A 24,997-nucleotide genomic window follows, 5' to 3' on the forward strand; every position below is an offset into this window, starting at 1 on the left:
TGAAAAGTATAAGGCTAGGTTGGTAGTAAAAGGTTATGCACAACAACATGGTATAGACTACACCGATGTGTTTGCACCTGTGGCTAGGTGGGATACTATTCGAATGATAATTGATTTAGCAGCTCGGAATAGTTGGAACGTGTATCAACTTGACGTGAAAAATGCTTTCTTATATGGAGAGTTAAAAGAAGCCGTGTTTGTTGAGCAACCACAAGGTTATGAGAAAAAGGTCAAGAATACAAGGTGTATATTGAAGAAGTCNGGGAGATTTTATTCGTTATCTACGCACAAATAGGGGTGGAGAGTTCAATATTTTTTGCAAAATTAATGGTATCAGTAGACAAGTTACCCCAACAAAATGGTGTAGTTGAGCACAAGAACAGAACAATCATGATTATGGTTAGAAGTATATTATCAGAGAAGCAAGTTCCAAAGAATTTTTGGCCAGAAGCAGTAAATTGGACAGTGCACGTGCTCAACAGAAGTTCTACAGTGGTAGTGAAAGATATGACTCCTAAGGAGCCTTTGAGTGGCGTAAAACCTAAGGTTGATTATTTTCAAGTTTTTGGATGCATTGGTCATGTTCATGTATCGGTAAGAGAAAGAAGTTAGATGATAAAAGTTTTCAGTGTGTGCTGCTAAGGACGAGTGAAGAGTCTAAAGCATATAGACTCTATGATCTAGTGTCCAAGAAGATAGTTGTAAGAAGAGACGTGATTTTTGAAGAAAATAAGTGTTGGAATTGGGGGAAAAGTAATGAAGAAGCTAAACTTGATACTCTCAAATGGGAAGATAGTTATAGAAGGAAGTGAACATGACCAAAGTGAGGAAGAATCTGAAGAGGAAGCAGTAGTAGAAGAAGAGGAAGTTAGTGTATCTTCCAATGAGTCATCTGAATCAAATTCTTTAACATCTGAAGAAAGCACACCCGAAGTGAACAATTTAGATCTATTAACCTCAACTACAGATCCGACTACCTTTGAAGAAGCTGTGCAAAGTTCAAAATGGAGAGCTGCAAGGACTTGGAGATAGAAGCCATCGAACGAAATATGAGACTTGGGAGTTGACATATTTGCTTAAAGGAATGAAGAAGATTGGTGTAAAGTGGGTTTTCAAAACCAAATTCAACGAAAATGGCGAAGTTGAAAAGTATAAGGCTAGGTTGGTAGTAAAAGGTTATGCACAACAACATGGTATAGACTACACCGATGTGTTTGCACCTGTGGCTAGGTGGGATACTATTCGAATGATAATTGATTTAGCAGCTCGGAATAGTTGGAACGTGTATCAACTTGACGTGAAAAATGCTTTCTTATATGGAGAGTTAAAAGAAGCCGTGTTTGTTGAGCAACCACAAGGTTATGAGAAAAAGGTCAAGAATACAAGGTGTATATTGAAGAAGTCATATGTGGCCTTAAACAAGCCCCATGTGCATGGTACAATCGAATTGAAGCACAGTTTGTCAAGGAAGGATTTGAAAGGTGCAACTGTGATCATACTTTATACATACAAATAGGAGATGAAGGTAAAATTTTGATTGTTAGTCTACATGTTGACGATCTAATTNAAGGAGCCTTTGAGTGGCGTAAAACCTAAGGTTGATTATTTTCAAGTTTTTGGATGCATTGGTCATGTTCATGTATCGGTAAGAGAAAGAAGTTAGATGATAAAAGTTTTCAGTGTGTGCTGCTAAGGACGAGTGAAGAGTCTAAAGCATATAGACTCTATGATCTAGTGTCCAAGAAGATAGTTGTAAGAAGAGACGTGATTTTTGAAGAAAATAAGTGTTGGAATTGGGGGAAAAGTAATGAAGAAGCTAAACTTGATACTCTCAAATGGGAAGATAGTTATAGAAGGAAGTGAACATGACCAAAGTGAGGAAGAATCTGAAGAGGAAGCAGTAGTAGAAGAAGAGGAAGTTAGTGTATCTTCCAATGAGTCATCTGAATCAAATTCTTTAACATCTGAAGAAAGCACACCCGAAGTGAACAATTTAGATCTATTAACCTCAACTACAGATCCGACTACCTTTGAAGAAGCTGTGCAAAGTTCAAAATGGAGAGCTGCAAGGACTTGGAGATAGAAGCCATCGAACGAAATATGAGACTTGGGAGTTGACATATTTGCTTAAAGGAATGAAGAAGATTGGTGTAAAGTGGGTTTTCAAAACCAAATTCAACGAAAATGGCGAAGTTGAAAAGTATAAGGCTAGGTTGGTAGTAAAAGGTTATGCACAACAACATGGTATAGACTACACCGATGTGTTTGCACCTGTGGCTAGGTGGGATACTATTCGAATGATAATTGATTTAGCAGCTCGGAATAGTTGGAACGTGTATCAACTTGACGTGAAAAATGCTTTCTTATATGGAGAGTTAAAAGAAGCCGTGTTTGTTGAGCAACCACAAGGTTATGAGAAAAAGGTCAAGAATACAAGGTGTATATTGAAGAAGTCATATGTGGCCTTAAACAAGCCCCATGTGCATGGTACAATCGAATTGAAGCACAGTTTGTCAAGGAANAGAAGAGACGTGATTTTTGAAGAAAATAAGTGTTGGAATTGGGGGAAAAGTAATGAAGAAGCTAAACTTGATACTCTCAAATGGGAAGATAGTTATAGAAGGAAGTGAACATGACCAAAGTGAGGAAGAATCTGAAGAGGAAGCAGTAGTAGAAGAAGAGGAAGTTAGTGTATCTTCCAATGAGTCATCTGAATCAAATTCTTTAACATCTGAAGAAAGCACACCCGAAGTGAACAATTTAGATCTATTAACCTCAACTACAGATCCGACTACCTTTGAAGAAGCTGTGCAAAGTTCAAAATGGAGAGCTGCAAGGACTTGGAGATAGAAGCCATCGAACGAAATATGAGACTTGGGAGTTGACATATTTGCTTAAAGGAATGAAGAAGATTGGTGTAAAGTGGGTTTTCAAAACCAAATTCAACGAAAATGGCGAAGTTGAAAAGTATAAGGCTAGGTTGGTAGTAAAAGGTTATGCACAACAACATGGTATAGACTACACCGATGTGTTTGCACCTGTGGCTAGGTGGGATACTATTCGAATGATAATTGATTTAGCAGCTCGGAATAGTTGGAACGTGTATCAACTTGACGTGAAAAATGCTTTCTTATATGGAGAGTTAAAAGAAGCCGTGTTTGTTGAGCAACCACAAGGTTATGAGAAAAAGGTCAAGAATACAAGGTGTATATTGAAGAAGTCATATGTGGCCTTAAACAAGCCCCATGTGCATGGTACAATCGAATTGAAGCACAGTTTGTCAAGGAAGGATTTGAAAGGTGCAACTGTGATCATACTTTATACATACAAATAGGAGATGAAGGTAAAATTTTGATTGTTAGTCTACATGTTGACGATCTAATTTTTACTGGTAACGATGAGAGCATGTTTGTTAAGTTCCAGACTTCTACGAAACTTGAACTTGAAATGATTGATGTGGAAAAAGTGAAATATTTTCTCGGCGTAGAGATTTTACAGAATGCTGAAGACATTTATATTAGTCAAAGAAAGTATGCAAAAGAATTTTTGGAGAAGTTTAGGATGGAAAAAAGTAACAGCGTGAAAAACCCTAATGTTTCTAGGGTTATACTGACAAAGGATGGAGAAGGAGCCAAGGTCAATGCTACCATGTGTAAACAACTGAATAGAAGTCTTATGTATCTAACTGCAACAAGGCCGGATTTAATGTAATGTAGTGTCTCTCATTAGCAGATTTATGCCAAGTTCAACTGAGTTGCATTTGCATGCTGCTGCAAAGGGTGTTGAGATTGAGAGTTCTGTATTGGAAAAGGACTAATGGAGAGTTGATAGCATAACCGACAGTGATTATGCAGGAGATATAGATGACAGGAAAAACACTTTTGGTGATGTATTTTTACTCAGTGATGGAGTTGTGTCTTGGTCCTCCAAAAAAACAATATGTAGTTACTTTGTCCACTACTGAAGCAGAATTTGTGGCAGTCGCCTCTTATGCTTGTCAAGGTGTGGACGAGGAGAGTTTTGGAAAACTTGGTCATTTTCAAGATAAGTGTATCACTATGTTATGTGATAACAGTTCCACTATTAAACTAATCCAAGAATCCAATCATGCATGGACGCAGCAAACACATTAATGTGAGTTTCCAATTCTTGCGTGATTTGACCAGAGATGAAGTTATTGAGTTGAAGCATTGTGTCACACAAGAACAAGTGCGTTCATAAAACTACGTGGGTCAATGAGAGTATGTGTGTAGTAGCAGAAGTAAACTTAAAAGCATCCCTCGAAATCAATTTAGGGGAGAAATTGTTAAAGAGAGTCATATTAGACCATTTTTTTATGCATCATAGATTATCATCATTAGCATAATTCTACAATATAGCATTGTCACACTATAACATAACTTATAAATATGGCATAACATGGCATAACATAGTACAATATAACATAGCATAACATAACAATCATAATTATGAGACGTGCAAGGGCCACAAGGCACGCATCATCATACATACAATTCATCCAACCAAGCTAACAGTAAAGAATCAGCATCCGGAAGAAATATTTGTAGGAATCGCTTGATTGGAGGAATAATATTATTATTGTAGAAAAGTAATAATATTATTATTTTAAAAAAAATTTGAAAATCAATTGCTTGATTGAAGGAATTTTGTATTTTCTTCGTGATTTAGTTTTCCATATCATTTGACTTTTAATTAATTGTTCATATTGAAAAAGATGTTAGTAGGGAAAGATTAGGTGGAAAAAGGTAAGAAATGAAATTAAATAAAACTAAAATTAGATGTGTAACGACCCAGATCAAGGTTTCCATGTAAGGGTGTTTCGTTCTCCTCCTAACCAACGTGGGACTCTTACAATCCACCTCCTTTGGGTCCCAGCGTCCTTACTAGCACACCGTCTCATGTCTACTCTCTTTGGGGTAAAGGGTCACCGCCCTTCGGTGCCCAACGTCTTTATTAGCACATCGTCTCGTGTCTACCCCCCTTCGGGGTCCAGCGTCCTTACTGGCACACGTCTCGTGTCTACTCCCTTTGGGGTAAAGGGTCACCTCCCTTTGGTGCCCAGCGTCTTTACTGGCACACCGTCTCGTGTCTGTTAGGATTGCACAACAACGCACACGCTCGATCTAGATGAACACAAAGAATGGGATAGAGAAAATTGCAAGGAGAACTTTGGCTAAAAGGATTTTTTTTATTGATGACTTCAGATATGTACAACAAGAGAGAGTACAGAGAATAGAAAGTACATTTCAAAGCTCTACCGGACGGGATATATATATCTACTATATATAGCTTTATCGGATATAACCGTTGACCAAGCTATAAATAAGCATCAGACTCCATAACCTAATAATGTCTACCTCCTATCGGGGTAAAGGGTGTTTCGTTCTCCTCCCCAACCAATGTGGGACTCTCACAATCCACCCCCCTTCAGGGCCCAACATCCATACTGACACACAGTCTCGTGTCTACCCCTCTTCGGGGAAGAGCCTCCTCGTTGGCACATAGTTCGGTGTCTGGCTCTGATACTATTTGTAACGACCCAGATCCACCGCTAGCAGATATTGTCCTCTTTGGACTTTCCCTCAAGGCTTTAAAACGCGTCTGCTAGGGGAATTTCCAAACCCTTATAGAGGGTGTTTGGTTCTCCTCCCCAACCAATTTAGGACTCTCAAAAGATATATTAGTAAACTTAAACACAATTAGTTCAAAAAATTTCACATTAATGTCTTAATTACAATCACTTTTGATAAAATAATATGATCATCATAATCCTAGCGTACTAATTTACAGGAAAAAAAAACCCGTGCGGCGGTCAAATTTCGATTATTTCCTCTTGAAGTTACGCTTTTTTTTCTTTCTTACATCCAACGGTGTAAATTGTCAACTATATCGTCCCAGCTTCATTAAATAATTTATTCTATTTTAGTAGGTTTGGTGTTTTGATGATCCCTATCTAATTGACAACAACATCTGTATTTATTATTGCCTTCATTGCTGCTCCTATAGTAGATATTAATGGTATTCGTGAACCTGTTTCTGGACCTCTACTTTAAGGAAACAATACTATTTCTGGTGCCATTATCCCTACTTCTGCAGCTATCGATTGCATTTTTACCCAATTTGGGAAGCTGCTTCCGTTGATGAATGGTTATACAATTGTGGTCCTTATGAGCTAATTGTTCTACACATCTTACTTGGTGTAGCATGTTACATGGGTCGAGAGTGGGAACTTAGCTTCCGTATGGGTATGCGTCCTTGGATTTTTGTAACATGTTACACTACTGCTGTTTTTTTGATCTACCCAATTGGTCAAAAAAGCTTGATGAAGAGACTTTTTTAGTTGGCAAGTTTAGGGATGTTCAAAAAACCCGATGCATATCACCCACTATATGTATAAGCAATGTAAATAAATATGAACGGTTACGTGAAAGTTCAAATTATGGATAAGTTACCAGGAATTTGAAAAAATAACCCTATAGGGTAAAAATAACCATAAGGCAATTTTCATTAGCTTCTAAGGTCATCAATAAAATCACATAAGTTCGTAAGAGAAAAGTTAATAAAATCATATACATGTTGGGCTTAGTTGCTACAAACTCTTCCCTCAAGATATTTCGTCTCCGAAAGTTGGTTTTCCTTGGAAGAGTTCGAGATAAGAGCCTTCTCATATCGTCTTCACGTTTCCAAGTTGTCTCCTCATCTCGTTGGTTACCTTACAGGACCTTGAATAAAGGAATGTTCTTGATGCACAACTGTTTTACGTCACGAGCAAAAATTAAGTTTCTCCTCATAAGTTAGGTCCTCTAAAAGGGGAGGTGTCTCGTGTCGTATGACATGAATAGGTTATGGTGTGTATTTTTACAGCATGGAGATGTCGAACGCATAAGCACACCGACAATGGTGGGTGGTAATACTAGTTTGTATGCCCTCTCAAAAATCTCAAAAGGGCCTATGAACCTCGGGCTTAACTTGTTCCTCTTCTTGAATCGCAACACCCTTCTCATAGGTGCCACCTTTAGGAAGACACGATCAACCATAGTAAACTTGAGGTTTCTTGTACAAGAGTTTGCATAGCCCTTCTGTCGGCTTTGTGTGGTAAGTATCCTCTGCCTAATATTCTATATTATTGTGTTAGTAACCTGCACTAACTCTGACACAATAGTTTTTGTGTGTCTACTTCTTCTAAGAATATCGGTGTTCGACACCTACACCCACACAAAACTTCAAACGAGGCCATCTGAATGGTCGCTTGATAACTGTTATTGTAGGAAAACTCCACAGGGGCAGATGCTCATCCCAACAACCTGATAAATCTATAACACAAGCCCGCAACATATCTTCTAGAACTTTATTCAATCTTTTGGTTTGTCCGTCCATCTACGGATGAAATATTGTGCTAAATATGAGTTGCGTTCCCAACTCCTTCTGTAGACTTTCTAAAACTAATAGGTGAACCTGGTGTCTTGATATGATATGATCAAGACTGGCACTCCGTGCAAGCTCCTAACATATACCTGAGCCCATTGATCTATCTGATATATGGCCTTGGCCAAACACAGGAAACCAACTGCACATGATTTTTAATTTTAAGAATTTTAAATACGAAACAGTAGACTTGATTTAAAAGTAGAGTATATATGTCGAGGTATTTCTTTATCCTCGATAATTGGACTACAAGGTAGTTAATCTATGCCGTCATTTGTTTTAATTGATATCATCAAGAAGATGGATCCGAAGTTGAATTGGACCATGAGGAGCATATTCAAGTCGGTACAAAGAATAATTAGTAACTCCGACCTAGGTCAACCATGTAAGTGACCTTACTGTTGGTGTTGGAAGAATTGTATGATGTATGATGACGCATGTCCCGAGACCCCTATATGCTTCATAATGTCATGCTATGTGATAATGTATGATGTCATGTTATGCATTTATGTGATGTCCTAAAACTACCGTGTGTAATGCTACGATTTACCATGTGAAACCATGTTATGGATTATACGATGATGCAAGATGAAAGCCATATTGATTAATATGCATACATGACCCATAGTGTACTATGACATGGATGAAAAGAACAAAGTGATTCTTATTTTATGCTATGGTTTTAAACCATGGGAACCTCATACATTTATGTATGTCATGTGCATCGAGATGCTTCCCCGTTATGTTATGTTAGTACGGACGCATATCTTCGATATTTATGTTCACCATGATATCATGCGAGCCCTTCCCGTTCATGGCGTCCGGCGACGCGTCAGCGCGTTTAGTCCAACGAAGTCAGACTTAGGGATAAATATACGAGCCCGCCTGGTGGGTCCATGTGCGCGTGCGTGGGTTGTGTGTGAGGAAATACCACACAACCAACTCTGTCGGGCTAGAAAGAGTTCAAGGTCATGCTATATTGTTTGAAAGGATAGGTCTCATCATCTATGTGTGTGTTTGCATTACCTAATCTCAACAGTGGGGTTACTTACGGAGTATTTCTTAAAATACTCACGCTACGTGCTACCTTTATTTTTCAGGTAAAGGTAAAGCGCCCCTGCACGGATGACGGTGAATGTTGGAGTGATCATGGAAGCTAAGATAGAACAATAGTATGCATTGTTTTCAATTAGTAGTTTCATGGGTGGCTTTTCCGTTATTAAAGACATGCATGCAGTGACGTCTCTGATATAGGTAACAAAATTAGGACCATACAGGTCGATTTGCGGGTTAATATTTTTTAGTTGGGTTAACTTGACCAACCTGAAATTAGGGTTACAACTCAACCCGATCCTACCTTACTCTTAAAATTATTATAAAAATTAAGAATACTTGATAATTGTAACTTTTTAACTCATGTTAGTAATGTGTCTTGCCTCGTAAATGTTTGATATTTGAATTTTATAAGATTTTAGTCATTAATGTAACGTGTATGATAAGTATGATTTTTTTTAAATAATTAATTAAAAAACAACTCGAGAACTTGACCCAATCCAACATAAAAATAGAGGGTTCGGTTGGGTTGTTCAATCACAAACTGAACCAACTCAAAATTTCGAGTTAGTCTCATAGATTTCTCTAACCCGACCCGTTTTTGGCTCGTGGTTGAAGTCTTTGTGGTCCCTCAAAGGTTGGTCATTTCATTTTTAATATTTTTGGAGGGGCAAAAAAATTTTGTTGTTGATGCTATGCTGTCACTTTAATATAAAAAAGAAAAGGAAAAAAAAAATGAAAAGAAAATTAAAAAGATGACGTGGCCACGTGTTAAGGTGGGACCCAATTGGGTGTTTTGCGCACTTAATTAGAAGGGGTCGGCCTACGTTCCTCCTCCAGCTGGAAACCTCAATTTGTCCGCTCAAAGCCAAGTGGACCTTTGCTGTTCTTTTTTTTGCTAACCTCACCTGCCAGTCTGTACAACTCACCTCTCCATCTGACACGTGCCTTTTTTTTTTTTTTTCTTTGGGTTAGATAGTTTAATTGTTTCGAGTCATTTATTCAAATTTTTATTTTCATTAAAAATAAAAAATAAAACATTAGTTCATAAAATATCTATTTATTTATTTATTTTCAAACGTTTAATTAAAATTTGTAATGAAATAAAAAATAATTATGTAATTACTTTTCAAAAGTTTTTTTTCTAAGGATAAGTCGGAGAAAGACAAAGTCTTTAGCTTTTTTGAGGGACTGAAGACGTCGGTGAAGACAAAGTTCTACGAGCTACGAATTCTAGACCTTTCTACGACCTATGCTACAGTTGAACGACTATTTGTTCTTATTATCGATAAGATGGAACCAGATGTCCACAAATGGTGGAAATAAAAGTGATCGACCCAACTCCCCCAAAGGTGGGGGAAATGACAGACTTGAAGGAGGAGGAGAAGAATGCGAGTCCTCCCAACAAAGAGGTAGAACTCCACGGCAGAGATCTCACAGCCAAAACAATCATAGTCAAAGTCAAGGCCCCTTGTCTTGCTTCATATGCATGGGCCGACCAAGAAACCGAGTGCCCACAAAAGGCGGGTACTCTATGCCTTCCAAGCAAAATTTGGAATGAACTCAAAAGTCGAATATGAGACGGTAGAAACAAAAATATTGCTAGTTGAGAATATTGAACACTCTCACCTATGGGCACTGGAATACTTGCCTGCTTTCCAAAAGAGAGCGAAAGAAATGGAGAAGTCAGTGGAATGCAGTCTTTGTATGTGAAATCTGGGTTAATCACAGGGTGGCCAGGAGCACCATTGTCAACTCTGGAGCCACCCACAACTTCATGACGGAGACCGAAGCAAAACACATGAACATCCTTTGGCATCAAGATACACTAAAGGTGAAGGTCGTCAATCCGACAACTTTACTTGTTTTAAGAGTTGTAGAGAGAACTTCAATCAAATTGCAGCCAGGGTCACAAGATTGATGTTATGTCACAAGCCAGATCACCTACCACACATGTGGATCATACAACTTAACTTGAGCTACCTAAATTCTAAAAATAGCTAAATGACTTATGTTCATTAGACCGGTGTTGTATCACCTACCACACATGTGGATCATACAACTTAACTTGAGCTACCTAAATTCTAAAAATAGCTAAATGACTTATGTTCATTAGACCGGTGTTGTCAGCAATCACCCAAATACTAGGGAGACACGATGGTAGATAGTTATATATAGTAAATTGGTAAAGCTATTTACGGTAAATACAGTAAACAATTGTTCTCTCTTAGTATACATGTTTTAAGTCATCAATATAAACTTTTAGCTCTCTCTCCTGTTCTTTTGTGTTCATCTAGATTGAGTCTGTGTTGTTGTACGATCCTAACTACAATATCATCCAGACGAATGAAAAGAAAGAATGATTGAAAGCGTTGGCCAACTCTGAGTTCAAAGCAACTCCGAGTCTATAAAAAAAAATCAATAATATTTCACAAATACAATGTAGGTTCTAAAAATTTAAATTTTAATATTATACATCAATGAAGAGAAAGAGAAACTTAAGCAAGAAACTTAGGCAACTTGAGCTATTGCCTATTCAACGGACAATATATCTCTTTCTCTTTCTCTTTTTCTCTTTCTCTCGCTCTTTCTATATACAATAAATACAAAGAGAGGGAAAGCAAAAATAAGGAAGAATCAATTCAACAACAATCTCCATCCCCCAATACTCTCATTTTGTATAGCCACCCCTCCTCTTCCCCCCCTCAACTGACACGGCCGCTGGTTTGCTTGTCTTGGGCACGGGCTGGGCGACTCCAGCTTGCGGTTTTCGTGATGGCGAAGGGATCAATGATGGAATGAAGCTCCTGGTTTTAAGAACATTCAAACATAATCAATCTGGTGTAGCAGACATGGGGATAAAGTGTGCATTATATAGTGGTGATGACAAACAACTTTGATGTTTGATTCTACCCTCTTAAAAGTGCTTTCCTAACAAGTACTCGTGTATGCTCAAAGTGGACAATATCATACTATTATGGAGGGTCGTGGTTCCCAATAGTACTCGGAATGCTCAAAGTGGACAATATCATACTACTATAGAGAGTCGTGGTTCCCAATAGTACTTAGAATGCTCAAAGTGGACAATATCATACTACTATGGAGGGTCGTAGTTCCCAATAGTACTCAGAATGCTCAAAGTGGACAATATTATACTACTATGGAGGGTCGTGGTTCCGAACCGTACTCAGAATCAAAACACATTCTACAAGTGCTTTCTCAACACAAAGAACTTTTGAATGCTTGAATGTTTCCAAAGTTACTACAAAACACTTCTAAACATGATGATTTGGAGCAGAAAGTTCTTTTAGCATATGGGAGACAGGGGAGCAGATTTTTCTCTTCTATGCAGACCAAAGAGCAGGAAGAATAGTAAAAGATTGAATAATTACCTCATTTCTGGGCTCCTTGCTTGCTTAGGAATAGCTGTTTTCTTTGTCTTTGATCCCAAACCATTTGGAATGCTTGAAGGTCTTGGAAGTGGAAGGCTTGACTGCCAAATAACTTCTGGCTCTGATGTTTCACTATTTGCAGCATCATGATCATCAGAATCATCAGTGCTGACCATCTCAACCTGGTTCCTCTGCACATCAGGTTCTTGGGTTTCCTTCTTGTTCACTGAAGGATTGTTGAGCAGGGTTTCAGGGTACACCTTCGATGGATTCACAACAAATTTCTGACCAAATGTCTCAGGCAACTTCGTGTTTACATCCCAGCATCCTGTAAGAGTTTCATCACTACTAATGTTCTCATTCTTGTTTACCATAACTTTGTCCTCCCCATCACTTGAAACAGATTCTTTCTCTTCTTCCCTCCTATTAACAGGAGTTGCGCCCAAAGGTGGCCATGGAGAACTCGGCAATATGTCTCGGGGATCTAAGCTTCTTCTTTTGACGTTCAAGTTCGATTTGTTTTGAACCTGTTAGCAAAAAAGCGTGCATGAGCGCAGATGTGTTTCAGTGACCGACTAAGACTTTTACTAATATCAAAGTAGAAGTAGTTTTTGTTAGGAACCACGACCCGCCACAATGATATGATATGGTATTACTTTCAATATTACGGATTTTGTTATCAAATTTAGCTTTATTTGCACATTGATTTTCAATACAATTCGTACCTCAGGAGGATTACGAACATCTTCCGATGAATTTGTTCTATTAACAGACATCTCCACAACACTTTTCCAGCTAGGAAGTGAAGGGGATGACAAGAAAGTTTTCATCCTACTTTTTTCTGGACTGCTTGGTCGACAATTTTGCTCCGTTTCACTGTCCTTCTTCACTAAGGCCACCTTTCGGCTAGCTATCTGATAATAAGAAATAAAGTTGTCACGTAAGAACACGAGAGATAGAGCATACCATTTCTATTATTCTTTGTACTGATCAAAAGCATATAAAAACATGCAAATCAAAGAACTTATTAATTGCCTTCTGGAAGAAAAAGGCCAAGAAATGAGTTAGAGCAGAATTTGCAGTGACAACAGATGAAAAAGCGACAACACAAGAGCCAAAAAATCATAAACTGTAACGGCCCAAGCCCACCGCTAGCAGATATTGTCCTCTTTGCGCTTTCCCCTCTGAGCTCCCCCTCAAGATTTTAAAACATGTTGCTTGGGAGAGGTTTCCACACCTTTATAAGGAGTGTTTCGTTCTCCTCTCCAACCAATGTGGGATCTCACATAAAGGTCTTCCGAAATTTATCAACCAAATAATAATGGGGAATAAAAGTTAAAAACCTGTTCCTTGAGCTCTTTAGACTCGGTGCTATCTTTGTTAACCCGAGCAGCACCGAGCTCAACGGTTGCAACCCTTTCGGCGAACTTTAAAGTACTCAATGTTTCTCCAAGAGCTTCAGGCTCTGGACTTATATGAATAAACATGAGTGTCTTTGCTTGACCTCCTGAATGGAAGCGGAAGCAAATGTGGTTAGCCAGAATATTACAACAGCCAAAAGGGAGAAGACACACACATTAGTTTTCAAAGCCACACATACCAAGTGAATCTTGAAGCAATTGTGTGAGTTTACTGTTCCTATAAGGGACATGTGCAGTCTTTTGAGCAAGAGAGGCAATAACATCTCCTAATGCAGAAAGAGATTTGTTGATATGTTGTGCCTCTTTCAATCTATCTCCTATTACCTCAGACTTATCAACCCTTTCACTTCCTGCCAAGTCAACAAGATGCATGCACCCACGAAGGGTCGCACCGGTTGCCAAATCTCTTCCTTGAACATGAACAGTTAAGCAGCTGCAATTGTTGCAATAATAGTTTAAGCACATAAGGAGGCAAAAAACAAAAAGATGCACAGACAAAGCAATGAATAATTAGATACTATGAGATCCCACATTGACTAATTTACGGAATGATGATGAGTTTATAAGTAAGAAATACATCTCCATTGGTATGAGGCCCTTCGAGGAAGCCCAAAGTAAAGCCATGAGAGTTCATGTTCAAAATGGACAATATCATACCATTGTGGAGAGTCATGATTCTTAACACGTGTCATTCCTAAATCTTCGTACTAAATTTATTTAAGAAGAGTTTGTACCTATGAGAGCGACTGCTCCGATCATTCATGGCGGTAGAGCTCACGGCACGATTATTTTGGCCGAGATTCATCAGATTTATAACATCTTCTGTTGATGACACAGGTACAAGGCATGCATCCGGTACATTAATCCCATTTTGAGAACTGTTACGAACTTCCAATGTAATTACCAGTTAAGGACAATCATTATAGCCAGAGCTTCATTATATGAAAGAATATAAAGAAATACAGAAGGGAAAAAGAAAAGGATATCTTCTGTTACTGGAATCCGTGACAAGAAGATCTCTAATTTGGTCATTATAAATCTCAAGCATCTGAACAGATATGTCATAGGAAATGGTCTGTCTCCTTTGTTGTGAAAGAACAAACAAATCACTCAAGGCCCTGTAGTTTACACCTACAGTGTCCTCAGTGAGCTCTGTTGGTCCTGACTGGATTTTACACATAATGGATCAAAAAAAAAAAAAACTTATGTAAATAATCACATAATTTAATATTTGGTGCTTAATCTCATACCATGGTGTGAGTTTTCCCTGATCCAGTTTGACCATAAGCAAATATGCAGACATTATAACCGTCGAGCACGGATCGAATCAGAGGTCGAGTATCTGAAAATACTTCCCCTGCATAGAGAGAATGTTTATGCTCAATATTCATAATGTTGAAAACTTATATGATAAGAAGATCATAAAAGGAAGTTGAACCTTGGGTTGCAGAAGGCCCAAATACTTTGTTAAAACTGAATGATTTCCTTCCCTCCTTGCCGTTTTTCGATGGTGTCATAATGCTCATATTCCCTTGATCAATGCGATCCACAATAGAGGGTCGGTTTGAGTGTCCACCAAGGAATGGTCGAACTCTACAATATACTCTGATATTTCCTGATATGAACATTATATTGTTTACAAGACTGCTACTACCAAGCCAAATTAGAGCCAAAATTTATGAGGAAGTTCACACTGCTAATGCTACCTTTCAGGTCCTGAACTTGGTTATATAGTTTCCGATTTTCTTCAACAACCCTTCGGTATTCTGAAGCTGCATAAGCCACACTATGCATGCGCTTACCTAAGTTAGGAGCTAGCAGTTAGACTGAGAATACATTAGAAAGTACAATCTAGAAAAATGTGTAAGGAATCACAACTCTCCATAACTCTCCATAATGGTATGATATTGTCCACTTTGAGCATAAGCTCTCATGACTTTGCTTTGGACTTCCCCGAAAGGCCTCATACCAGTGGAGATGTATTCCTTACTTATAACTCAGGATCATTCCCTAAATTAGCCAATGTGGGACTCCCTCCCAACAATCCTCCTCTCGAACAAAGTACACTATAGAGCCTCCCCTGAAGCCTATGGAGCCCTCGAACAGCCTCCCTTAATCGAGCCTTGACTCCTTCTCTGGAGTCCTCGAACAAAGTACACCCTTTGTTCGACACTTGAGTCACTTTTGACTACACCTTCAAGGCTCACAACTTCTTTGTTCGACTATTGACATGGCTAAGTTAAGGGCATGACTCTGTTACCATGTTAGGAATCATGACTCTCTACAATGGTATGATATTGTCCAATGTGGGACTCCTTCCCAACAATCCTCAACAAAATGATCAAAAAACTTTACTTAATTAATAATTTATACCAATATTATTGAACTCCTCTTGGTACTTCATTTGCAAAATCTGCATTCCTGCTTTGGTTTCACCAAGAACACTCTTCAACATCTACAGAACAAAACCAGCTTTGAAGTTGTATATTCCAGAACAGTAATTAGCAACTTAAAAATACACTAAATCACCAGCTACCTCTATGTTTCTCTGTTGCTGTTCAAGCAGCATCTGTCTTCTCAAAATTTTGCGTTCTAATTCCTCATCACGATGATCATTAGATTCCTGGTTTTCGGATTTTGTTTCAAGACAACTTTCTGCTTCTGAACACCTTTCCGTTTCACGACAACTCTCTACTTCAGGACAACTTGTTGCCTCTAGACTGCTTATTTCTTCAGTACAACTTGTTGCTTCTGGACTGCTTATTTCTTCAGGAGAACTAGTCGTTTCCTCTTCCATCTTAATCTCTCAAAACATAAAATATATTAGCATCCCATTCAGCTCTATTAACTTAGTAACAAAATATTTTCATAACATACATAAATTCACAGCTTACCGTTCCATCAGCAGAAGTGATTTGTGGAGGATACTTATCAGATATAGACTCTGCCATATCTTCTTGACTTGTTTTCATCTATCAAATGGGCAGAATGAAATGCCATAAGCACAGAAACAAATGGTGATGGAGGGATTGCTAAATCTACATTGAATAATTTCATATATCAATGAAGTTTATTTCTTATGCAAGAAAAAAATTTAATCTCTTATCAATATTTTAGACACTCTTCCTTAGTTATAGTTTTTGAAAATTTACACGAAGGGTAACAGTTAGAAACCATGACTCTCCATAATGGTATGATATTGTCCCCAAAAGACCTCATTTCAATGGAAATGTATTCCTTGCTTATAAACCTATGGTCAACCCCTAAATTAGTCAATGTGGGACTCATTTCCCAACAATCCTCAACAATCCTCCCCTCGAACAAAATACACCATAGAACCTCCCAGAGGCCTATGGAGCCCTCAAACAGCTTCCCCTTAATCAAAACTTGACTCCTTCTCTGGAGCCCTCAAACAAAGTACACCCTTTGTTCGACACTTGAGTCACTATTGACTACACCTTCGAGGCTCACAACTACTTTGTTCGACATTTGAGATGAAGGTAAGGGCATGGCTCTGATACCATGTTAGAAACCACGACTCTCCACAATGGTATAATATTGTCCACTTTGAACATAAGCTCTCATGGGTTTGTTTTTTGTTTCCCCAAAAGACCTCATACTAATGGAGATGTATTTCTTACTTATAAACCCATGATTAACCCCTTAATTAGCCGATGTGGGACTCCTTTCCCAACAATCCTCAACACTAACAAGATACATTGAGTTATTGATTTATCCATCAAGATCAAGACAATTAGATGATAAAAAATTGCAGTCCAAACAGAATTCCAGAGACTAACTCATTCAGTAATTACTCTTGAGGTGCAGGGAGAAATCATGTATTTCAGTAACCATAAAATATAGATTGCTAAAGTAAGACATTGTGGGAAATAGAAAGTATACCTTATTGTTATGAGTTGTTAATCGATGCTCAAACTCTCCCATGACTTTACAAATCATACATTCCACAATCTACAGATTCAAAAAAACTCAGATCAAGATCTTCATGTTTCTAAGAAGAAGATCTATATATAACTCAGAATTAGAACCCAACACTTACACTGGGGATTTCGTCAAGCTGTTTATCAGAAAGAAGTTGAGAAAGTAGCAACTGTAAAGGACGGGAGGATCCCTGCAGTCGAAATTGTAAGAAGCCTAAGATGTCTTAATTCAACTCAATCAAGAAAGTAACAAAAAGTAAAGAAAAAGAAGGATGAAAAGGTCACGAACTGTTTCATTGCTAGGATCATCACTTGAAGACAATTCAAGACAAAAACTATCACAAGTTGATGAGGTTCTCGTTAAAGAATTCGTGGCTGGTTCTGAATTTTTTGGCACCATATCTATACTCGATGTTGGTGATTTATCCGTCCCGCCAAATCTCCACACCCCATTTCCGCCTCCTTTTTTCCAGGTGCTGTATGACTTGAGTGCCAGAACAGAGTTCACAACCCTTGTAGATTTTCCTCCCTGACATAGCCATGGATTTGCAATAGATCAATTCAACCAGAAGAAAGCTTTTAATCTGGTTCAAGTTACCAAAAAGATGTCCAAAACTACCAGAGTTACCTGCTCTAGATCAGAGGCTTCAAAAGTTGGCAACCCCAGTTCTTCTATGGCCACCAGAAAATTTCTCACATTTTCTAAGTATTGGTAAGCAGATAAGGCTGCCCCATCAGGAATAATTACAGAATCACATGGGCCTTCAACAATCTATACAAAGAACACGAATTGAATGATCATCACTTCAGATGTACTTAATGCTAGGAACCACGACTTTCCAAGATGGTATGATATGATCCACTTTGAGCATAAGCTCTCATGGCTTTGCTTTTGGTTTCCCCAAAAGACCTCATAACAATGGAGATGTATTCCTTACTTATAAACACATGATCATTCCCTTAATTAACCAATGTGGGACTCTCTCCCAACAATCCTTAACAAACGACCCATCGAACAAAGTACACCATAGAGCCTCCCCTGAGGTCTACGGAGCTCTCGAATAGCCTCCTCTTAATCGAGGCTTGACTCCTTCTCTGGAGCCCTCGAGTATACCCTTTGTTCGACACTTGAGTCATTTTTAACTACACCTTCAAGGCTCACAATTTCTTTGTTCGACACTTGAGGATTCTTGACATGGCTAACCTAAGGGCATGACTCTGATACCATGTTAGAAATCACGCTCTTCACAATGGTATGATATTGTCCACTTTGAGTATAAACTCTCATGGCTTTGTTTTTTGTTTTCCTAAAAGGTCTCATACCAATGGAGATGTATTCCTTTACTTATAAACTCATGATCATTCCCTTGATTAGTCAATGTGGAACTCCCTCACAACAATCCTCAGCAGAGCGAGAAAATTTCATGAGGTGGGAAAGTATTGATATTCCAACTTATCTATAGAAACCGAAACCTAAGAGGGCGGTATTCATAGGAAAACTTTGATAACTTAAGTTCTTTCATGTATTTTTCTTAATCTAAAGTAAACCAACATGGAAATTCTCTCCTTCCTTCTTGTGTAAATGAAGTATACATACCTTTGACACTGCTCCAGGTTGAACCTTATTGAGAACATTGCAAAGAATAATTCCGCTTCTTAATCCAAGCCTAAATTCCTCTTCAGAAGGCTCAGCTGGCAAGTCTTTACCACCAACGACTCCAACAGTTTTCCTTAGCCACCCAGCCGCTTCATACCTTCTCAAGGCTTCAAAACAATATGATGAACATTCAATTCACTTTTCACATCAACAAAATCAATCTGAGTCTCTCAAAATCCAACATGAACATTACAAAACGCAACTCATTAATTCACAAAACACATTGCCAACGCCAGAAATGGGAAGTGTTAGACGAACACGACTCTCCAGAATAGTATGATATTGTCCACTTTGAGCATAAGCTCTCATGGCTTTGCTTTGGGCTTCCCCAAAAGGCCTCATACCAATGGAATTGGTATTCCTCACTTATAAACTCATGATCATTCCTTAAATTAGCCGATGTGGGACTTCCATCATCCAACACCTCCCCTCGAACAAAGTGCACCTCCCCTTAATCGAGGCTCGACTCCTTTGGAGTCTTAGTCATTTTTTACTGCCTTTTGCCTTTTGGAGTTCTTTGTTCGATATTTGAGAATTTACCAATCTATTGGCACGACTAAGTTTAGGGAATGGCTCTGATACCATGTTAGACGAACACGACTCTCCACAATTGTATGATATTGTCCACTTTGAGCATAAGCTCTCATGGCTTTGCTTTGGGCTTCCCCAAAAGGCCTCGTACCAATGAAGTTAGTATTCCTCCCTTATAAACCCACGATCATTCCCTAAATTAGCCGATGTGGGACTTCCATCATCCAACAGGAAGAACATCGATCAAATTGAGAAGAACCAAAACAAATTTACAAAAACCATTCCAAAAAAATCGTATCATTCAACAGTCATTACGCAAACAAAAGGAGAAAAAAAAAACAAAAAAACAAAACAAAACAATCGATAATCGAAATGCAAAGGCCAGAAAACAAGATAACGAAGAACATACAGTCTTCTTCAGCCTTCTTCGAAGCCAACTCGATATCACGCAGATGAACTCCATGCTGTTGAAGAAGATCTTCAACCACAGAAGCGATCGAAAACGGTAAAACTTGCCCTGTCGCCATTACAAATCCTCAAGAACACAACACAGAAAACAAAAATCTATTCCAAACAATCCCAATTTCTCAGAAAACAAATTGGGTGTTTGAATAGAAACGATATAGAACAAGGATCGAAACAAGAGCTTAGGAGAAGGGGATTGTTGATTCAGGATGAAGGGCCATTGACAAGATTGAAGAAAAACAGCAAGAGGAGAGAATCTTTTGCTCGTTTTTTCCTCTCCGTTTCTCAAAAATCTTTATGGGTCTTTTCAGTTTTATGTGTTCGTCCAAATTTCGTTGGAGAAATGAACCGAAGCGTAGTCCCGAGCCTCCCGCGAACAAGAATGGCCTAACGGTTTGTGTTCAACGGGTGAGAAATTTTATGACTCAAAATATTTGTTCCAGTTAGTTAAATCTTTTTAAATTTTAGTTTTTGTTTTTTTGTTATATCTAAATTACCATTTTACCCCTAAAAATAAATTTTATTTTTAGTTTTCTGTTTTTTTTAATTTATTTTGGTTTCCTCTCAAAATTTTAATATAATTTTCACTATTTATTAATTAATTAATTAAAATTAAAATAAATAAATATTTTTTATTTATATTTTTTTTTTATAGAAACAAAATTAAATTTTTTATAAGTCCGACCAATAAAGTTTACACTCGACTCAACTTGTGTATAGCTCAACTGGTTTAGTTCAGTTTGTTGGATGATGAAAGTCACCCCAGGGAATGATCATGGGTTTATAAGTGAGGAATACTAACACCATTGGAATGAGGCCTTTTGGGGAAGCCCAAAACAAAGCAATGAGAGCTTATGCTCAAAGTGGACAATATCATACCATTGTGAAGAGTCGTGTTCGTCTAACATGGTATCAGAGCCATTCCCTAAACTTAGTCGTGCCAATAGATTGGTAAATTCAGTTAAAAATGACTAAGACTCCAAAGGAGTCGAGCCTCGATTAAGGGGAGGTGTTGGATGATGAAAGACCCACCTCGGCTAATTTAGGGAATGATCATGAATTTATAAGTGAGGAATACTAACACCATTGGGATGAGGCCTTTTGGGAGAAACCCAAAGCAAAGCAACGAGAGCTTATGCTCAAAGTGGACAATATCATACCATTGTGAAGAGTCGTGTTCGTCTAACATGGTATCAGAGCCATGCCCTAAACTTAGTCGTGCCAATAGATTGGTAAATCCTCAAATATCGAACAAAGAACTCCAAAAGAAAAGGAGCCAAGCCTCCTCGAAGGCAGTAAAAAATGACTAAGACTCCAAAGGAGTCGAGCCTTAATTAAGGGGAGGCGCACTTGAAGGAATGATCATGGGTTTATAAGTGAGGAATACTAACTCCATTGGTATGAGACCTTTTGGGGAAGTCCAAAGCAAAGCCATGAGAGCTTAGCTCAAAGTGGACAATATCATACCATTGTGGAGAGTCGGCCATGAGAGCTTATGCTCAAAGTAGTCAATATCATACCATTGCGAGAGAGTCGTGTTCATNAGTTATTTTTTATTTTTAGATTGAGTTAGGTTGTTAGATTTTTTTTTTCTTTTAATTATTTTTAAAAAAAATAATATTTGTCGACAATACATATTACATTAATTACTAAAATACCATAAAACTCAAATATTAAAGATTTACGAGTCACAACGCATTACTAACATCAGTTAGTTACAAACCTAAGATATTCTTGATGTTTATAATAATTAAAAGTATGATAGAGTTGAGTTAGGTTGTAACTGATGGTTAAGTTGACCCGACAAAAAAATGTCAACCCGCAAACCGACGTGAATTTTTTACATTCAACCCAAATGGGACAAAAATAACGTAACTGAGTTGAATTCTAGTTAAATCATAAAAGTCAAATTTTAAATTTCAAAATTACAAATCATAATCACTCACGACTTGTGCACAAAAAGCATGATAATCTAATGGACCTCGGAAGTAAAAAATAAGATGCTAAGTGCACCCTAAATTTAAATACACCTCGATGGGTGACCTACACCCTTGGAATAAGAGTGAGTACGGGATGTGAACCTCATGAGCTTGAGAGGGCTAGAAATGAATTCGGACTATGGAATTGACCATCTCTAGGACCCTAAATAAGCATATAGCTTAAAAAAGTTTTGATATGAGCTTGCACGTCGGTGCTTACTGAGTATTTTTTATACTCATTCCTACTATTCTTTGTTTACAGATGGAGCGTAGATCAAGTCGTTCCCCTCTTGTATCATTTTAATATTATCCTTAATGTCGTTTTCTTGAAACTTGTGCTATTTTGTAAACTATTTTGACGTGATTCCGCAAACTTGATTTTGTACTTTAAAATATTTTATGTCAGAATTTTTAGTCCGACGTCACAAACATGGTTAAAGCAGTGTTATGACCATAGAGATAAAAAGGAATGTACTAACGTATACTGACGATGAAACGACAATATCTTATAATCTGCTCTAGATATTAAAAGTGGTAGTGTCAAAAGAAAATTTCGTCACTACAAAGTATGTAAATATAAAATTAAAGTATCGATATGAACAAAAAAAAATAATATTAATTATGAGCTAACACCGTAAAAATTAAAACATTGTATATTTAAACCGATTGACACGAGTACATTGCAAAAGCTCAATATAAACCGAACTTTTTCTAGCAATGTCCAGTTATTTCAAAGGTATTACCTAGTCACGGTTTCAAGACTCTCATTTAAATATCCTAAGTTTTATTACAGGTAAGAATATCCACTATGCTTATATAATACTAGTTTCGAAAAAAAAAGTTGGTTCTCAATCGACAACGTCAGGGCCAAGGTCTCTCAATGCAACGTCGCATCTTATCTTGTCATATTAGTTCCCAATCGACATGGCTCATATGTCTTAACATCATCCCAAGTCTCGGGGTGTCGTCGGCCTATTACTCACTCAGCTATGCCATCGAGAATGAGTCTGCATGTCGCTCATCTCATTGGAACATCTCGAACATCCATCCATTCAGGCTCTAACGAGACATTGGCCCTCCTATGCCCATGCCATGTCATTTACAGATATTGTACCGGATAGCGGGTGTATATATCAACCTTCGACACGAGGGATGAGGAGCAATAACGGCACACCTGTGCCGCTCGGTACTGTCCTTGAAAAACTCATTTCAATGACAAATCATGTGCACAAGGTAGCTCACAATACATTTTGAGTTATTTTCAATACTCCACAAATAGACGTGATTTTGACGAACGGTCATGCAGCGTCATGGAGCTTCCGTCCAATGTCCAATTAACACCAAATTTGGCGAGCATATGAATGGACTTTAACTCCAGAACCAGATGCCCAAATTCTTTTTGGAACCCAGATTTCGAAGTTAAGGCCAAGGGCCATATCCAACCCTTCAACAAGCCTATCTTTTACCACACTTGTCTATTCAATGTCTCTGTCTTGCTCATGCCTTAACTTGTCTTTAATGCCCACTCTATATGGTGTGTTAAATGATGCACCAACTTTCGTGGTCGCATCATGGCACTCGTCCTAAGCCCTCGCGTGGCCATATAGGCACCACTTGAGGGTCACCAATTCACTCGTCCTAAGCCCTCGCGTGGCTATATAGGCACCTCTTGAGGGTCACCAATTCTCTTGTCGCAACATAAGAGTCACAACCTACTCTTTTCATAGTTAGATTGACACCTAGCCTCAAGGGCATGCCAAACAGATGGAAGCAACTATGCTTATATAATACTAGTTTCGAAAAAAAAAGTTGGTTCTCAATCGACAACGTCAGGGCCAAGGTCTCTCAATGCAACGTCGCATCTTATCTTGTCATATTAGTTCCCAATCGACATGGCTCATATGTCTTAACATCATCCCAAGTCTCGGGGTGTCGTCGGCCTATTACTCACTCAGCTATGCCATCGAGAATGAGTCTGCATGTCGCTCATCTCATTGGAACATCTCGAACATCCATCCATTCAGGCTCTAACGAGACATTGGCCCTCCTATGCCCATGCCATGTCATTTACAGATATTGTACCGGATAGCGGGTGTATATATCAACCTTCGACACGAGGGATGAGGAGCAATAACGGCACACCTGTGCCGCTCGGTACTGTCCTTGAAAAACTCATTTCAATGACAAATCATGTGCACAAGGTAGCTCACAATACATTTTGAGTTATTTTCAATACTCCACAAATAGACGTGATTTTGACGAACGGTCATGCAGCGTCATGGAGCTTCCGTCCAATGTCCAATTAACACCAAATTTGGCGAGCATATGAATGGACTTTAACTCCAGAACCAGATGCCCAAATTCTTTTTGGAACCCAGATTTCGAAGTTAAGGCCAAGGGCCATATCCAACCCTTCAACAAGCCTATCTTTTACCACACTTGTCTATTCAATGTCTCTGTCTTGCTCATGCCTTAACTTGTCTTTAATGCCCACTCTATATGGTGTGTTAAATGATGCACCAACTTTCGTGGTCGCATCATGGCACTCGTCCTAAGCCCTCGCGTGGCCATATAGGCACCACTTGAGGGTCACCAATTCACTCGTCCTAAGCCCTCGCGTGGCTATATAGGCACCTCTTGAGGGTCACCAATTCTCTTGTCGCAACATAAGAGTCACAACCTACTCTTTTCATAGTTAGATTGACACCTAGCCTCAAGGGCATGCCAAACAGATGGAAGCCACAACATTAGAACAGTTTCGAGCCCTTTGATAGGAGTAAGTAGCAAGTAGCAGTCAGAAATACAAGTAAAAGTGTTAGTTCAGGAGTGAATTCGCCATCAAACAGTGAGCAAATTCATCATCACAGCAATGCAATAAGCTCTAATAATAGGGATTCATTAGCAAAAGCAGGCTTATCTTTTGCATCCCATTAGTTCAGAGGCTAAATCATTGCTAACTTCTCCATAAAATTGATTACATTAATTATTGAAATGAAGCTAATCAAGAAGTTTACTTATTGCAAATTTAAGCTTCTAGAACCTCTTTTTTTTTTTTTTTTTTTTTTTTTTTTTTTTTTTTTTTTTTTTTTTTTTTTTTTTTTTTTTTTTTTTT

At 38.3% G+C, this 24,997-nt stretch overlaps 1 protein-coding gene across 1 annotated transcript; it reads right to left on the reverse strand.

Annotated features, from left to right (window-relative positions):
- Nucleotides 1-11,007: 11,007 nt before the first annotated feature.
- On the reverse strand, nucleotides 11,008-20,110 carry LOC111780421 (kinesin-like protein KIN-14G). Its single transcript, XM_023660815.1, is given in 18 exon segments — nucleotides 11,008-11,306; nucleotides 11,892-12,418; nucleotides 12,617-12,805; nucleotides 13,235-13,398; nucleotides 13,492-13,745; nucleotides 14,047-14,477; nucleotides 14,563-14,669; nucleotides 14,751-14,927; nucleotides 15,019-15,114; nucleotides 15,686-15,767; nucleotides 15,849-16,109; nucleotides 16,207-16,284; nucleotides 17,216-17,284; nucleotides 17,373-17,444; nucleotides 17,543-17,782; nucleotides 17,882-18,025; nucleotides 18,851-19,017; nucleotides 19,851-20,110. Coding segments are annotated over 18 exon segments (3,312 nt in total). The 5' UTR covers nucleotides 19,969-20,110; the 3' UTR covers nucleotides 11,008-11,170.
- Nucleotides 20,111-24,997: the final 4,887 nt, after the last annotated feature.

This window comes from Cucurbita pepo, chromosome LG18 (assembly GCF_002806865.2).
Source record: "Cucurbita pepo subsp. pepo cultivar mu-cu-16 chromosome LG18, ASM280686v2, whole genome shotgun sequence".
Lineage (NCBI taxonomy): Eukaryota > Viridiplantae > Streptophyta > Magnoliopsida > Cucurbitales > Cucurbitaceae > Cucurbita > Cucurbita pepo.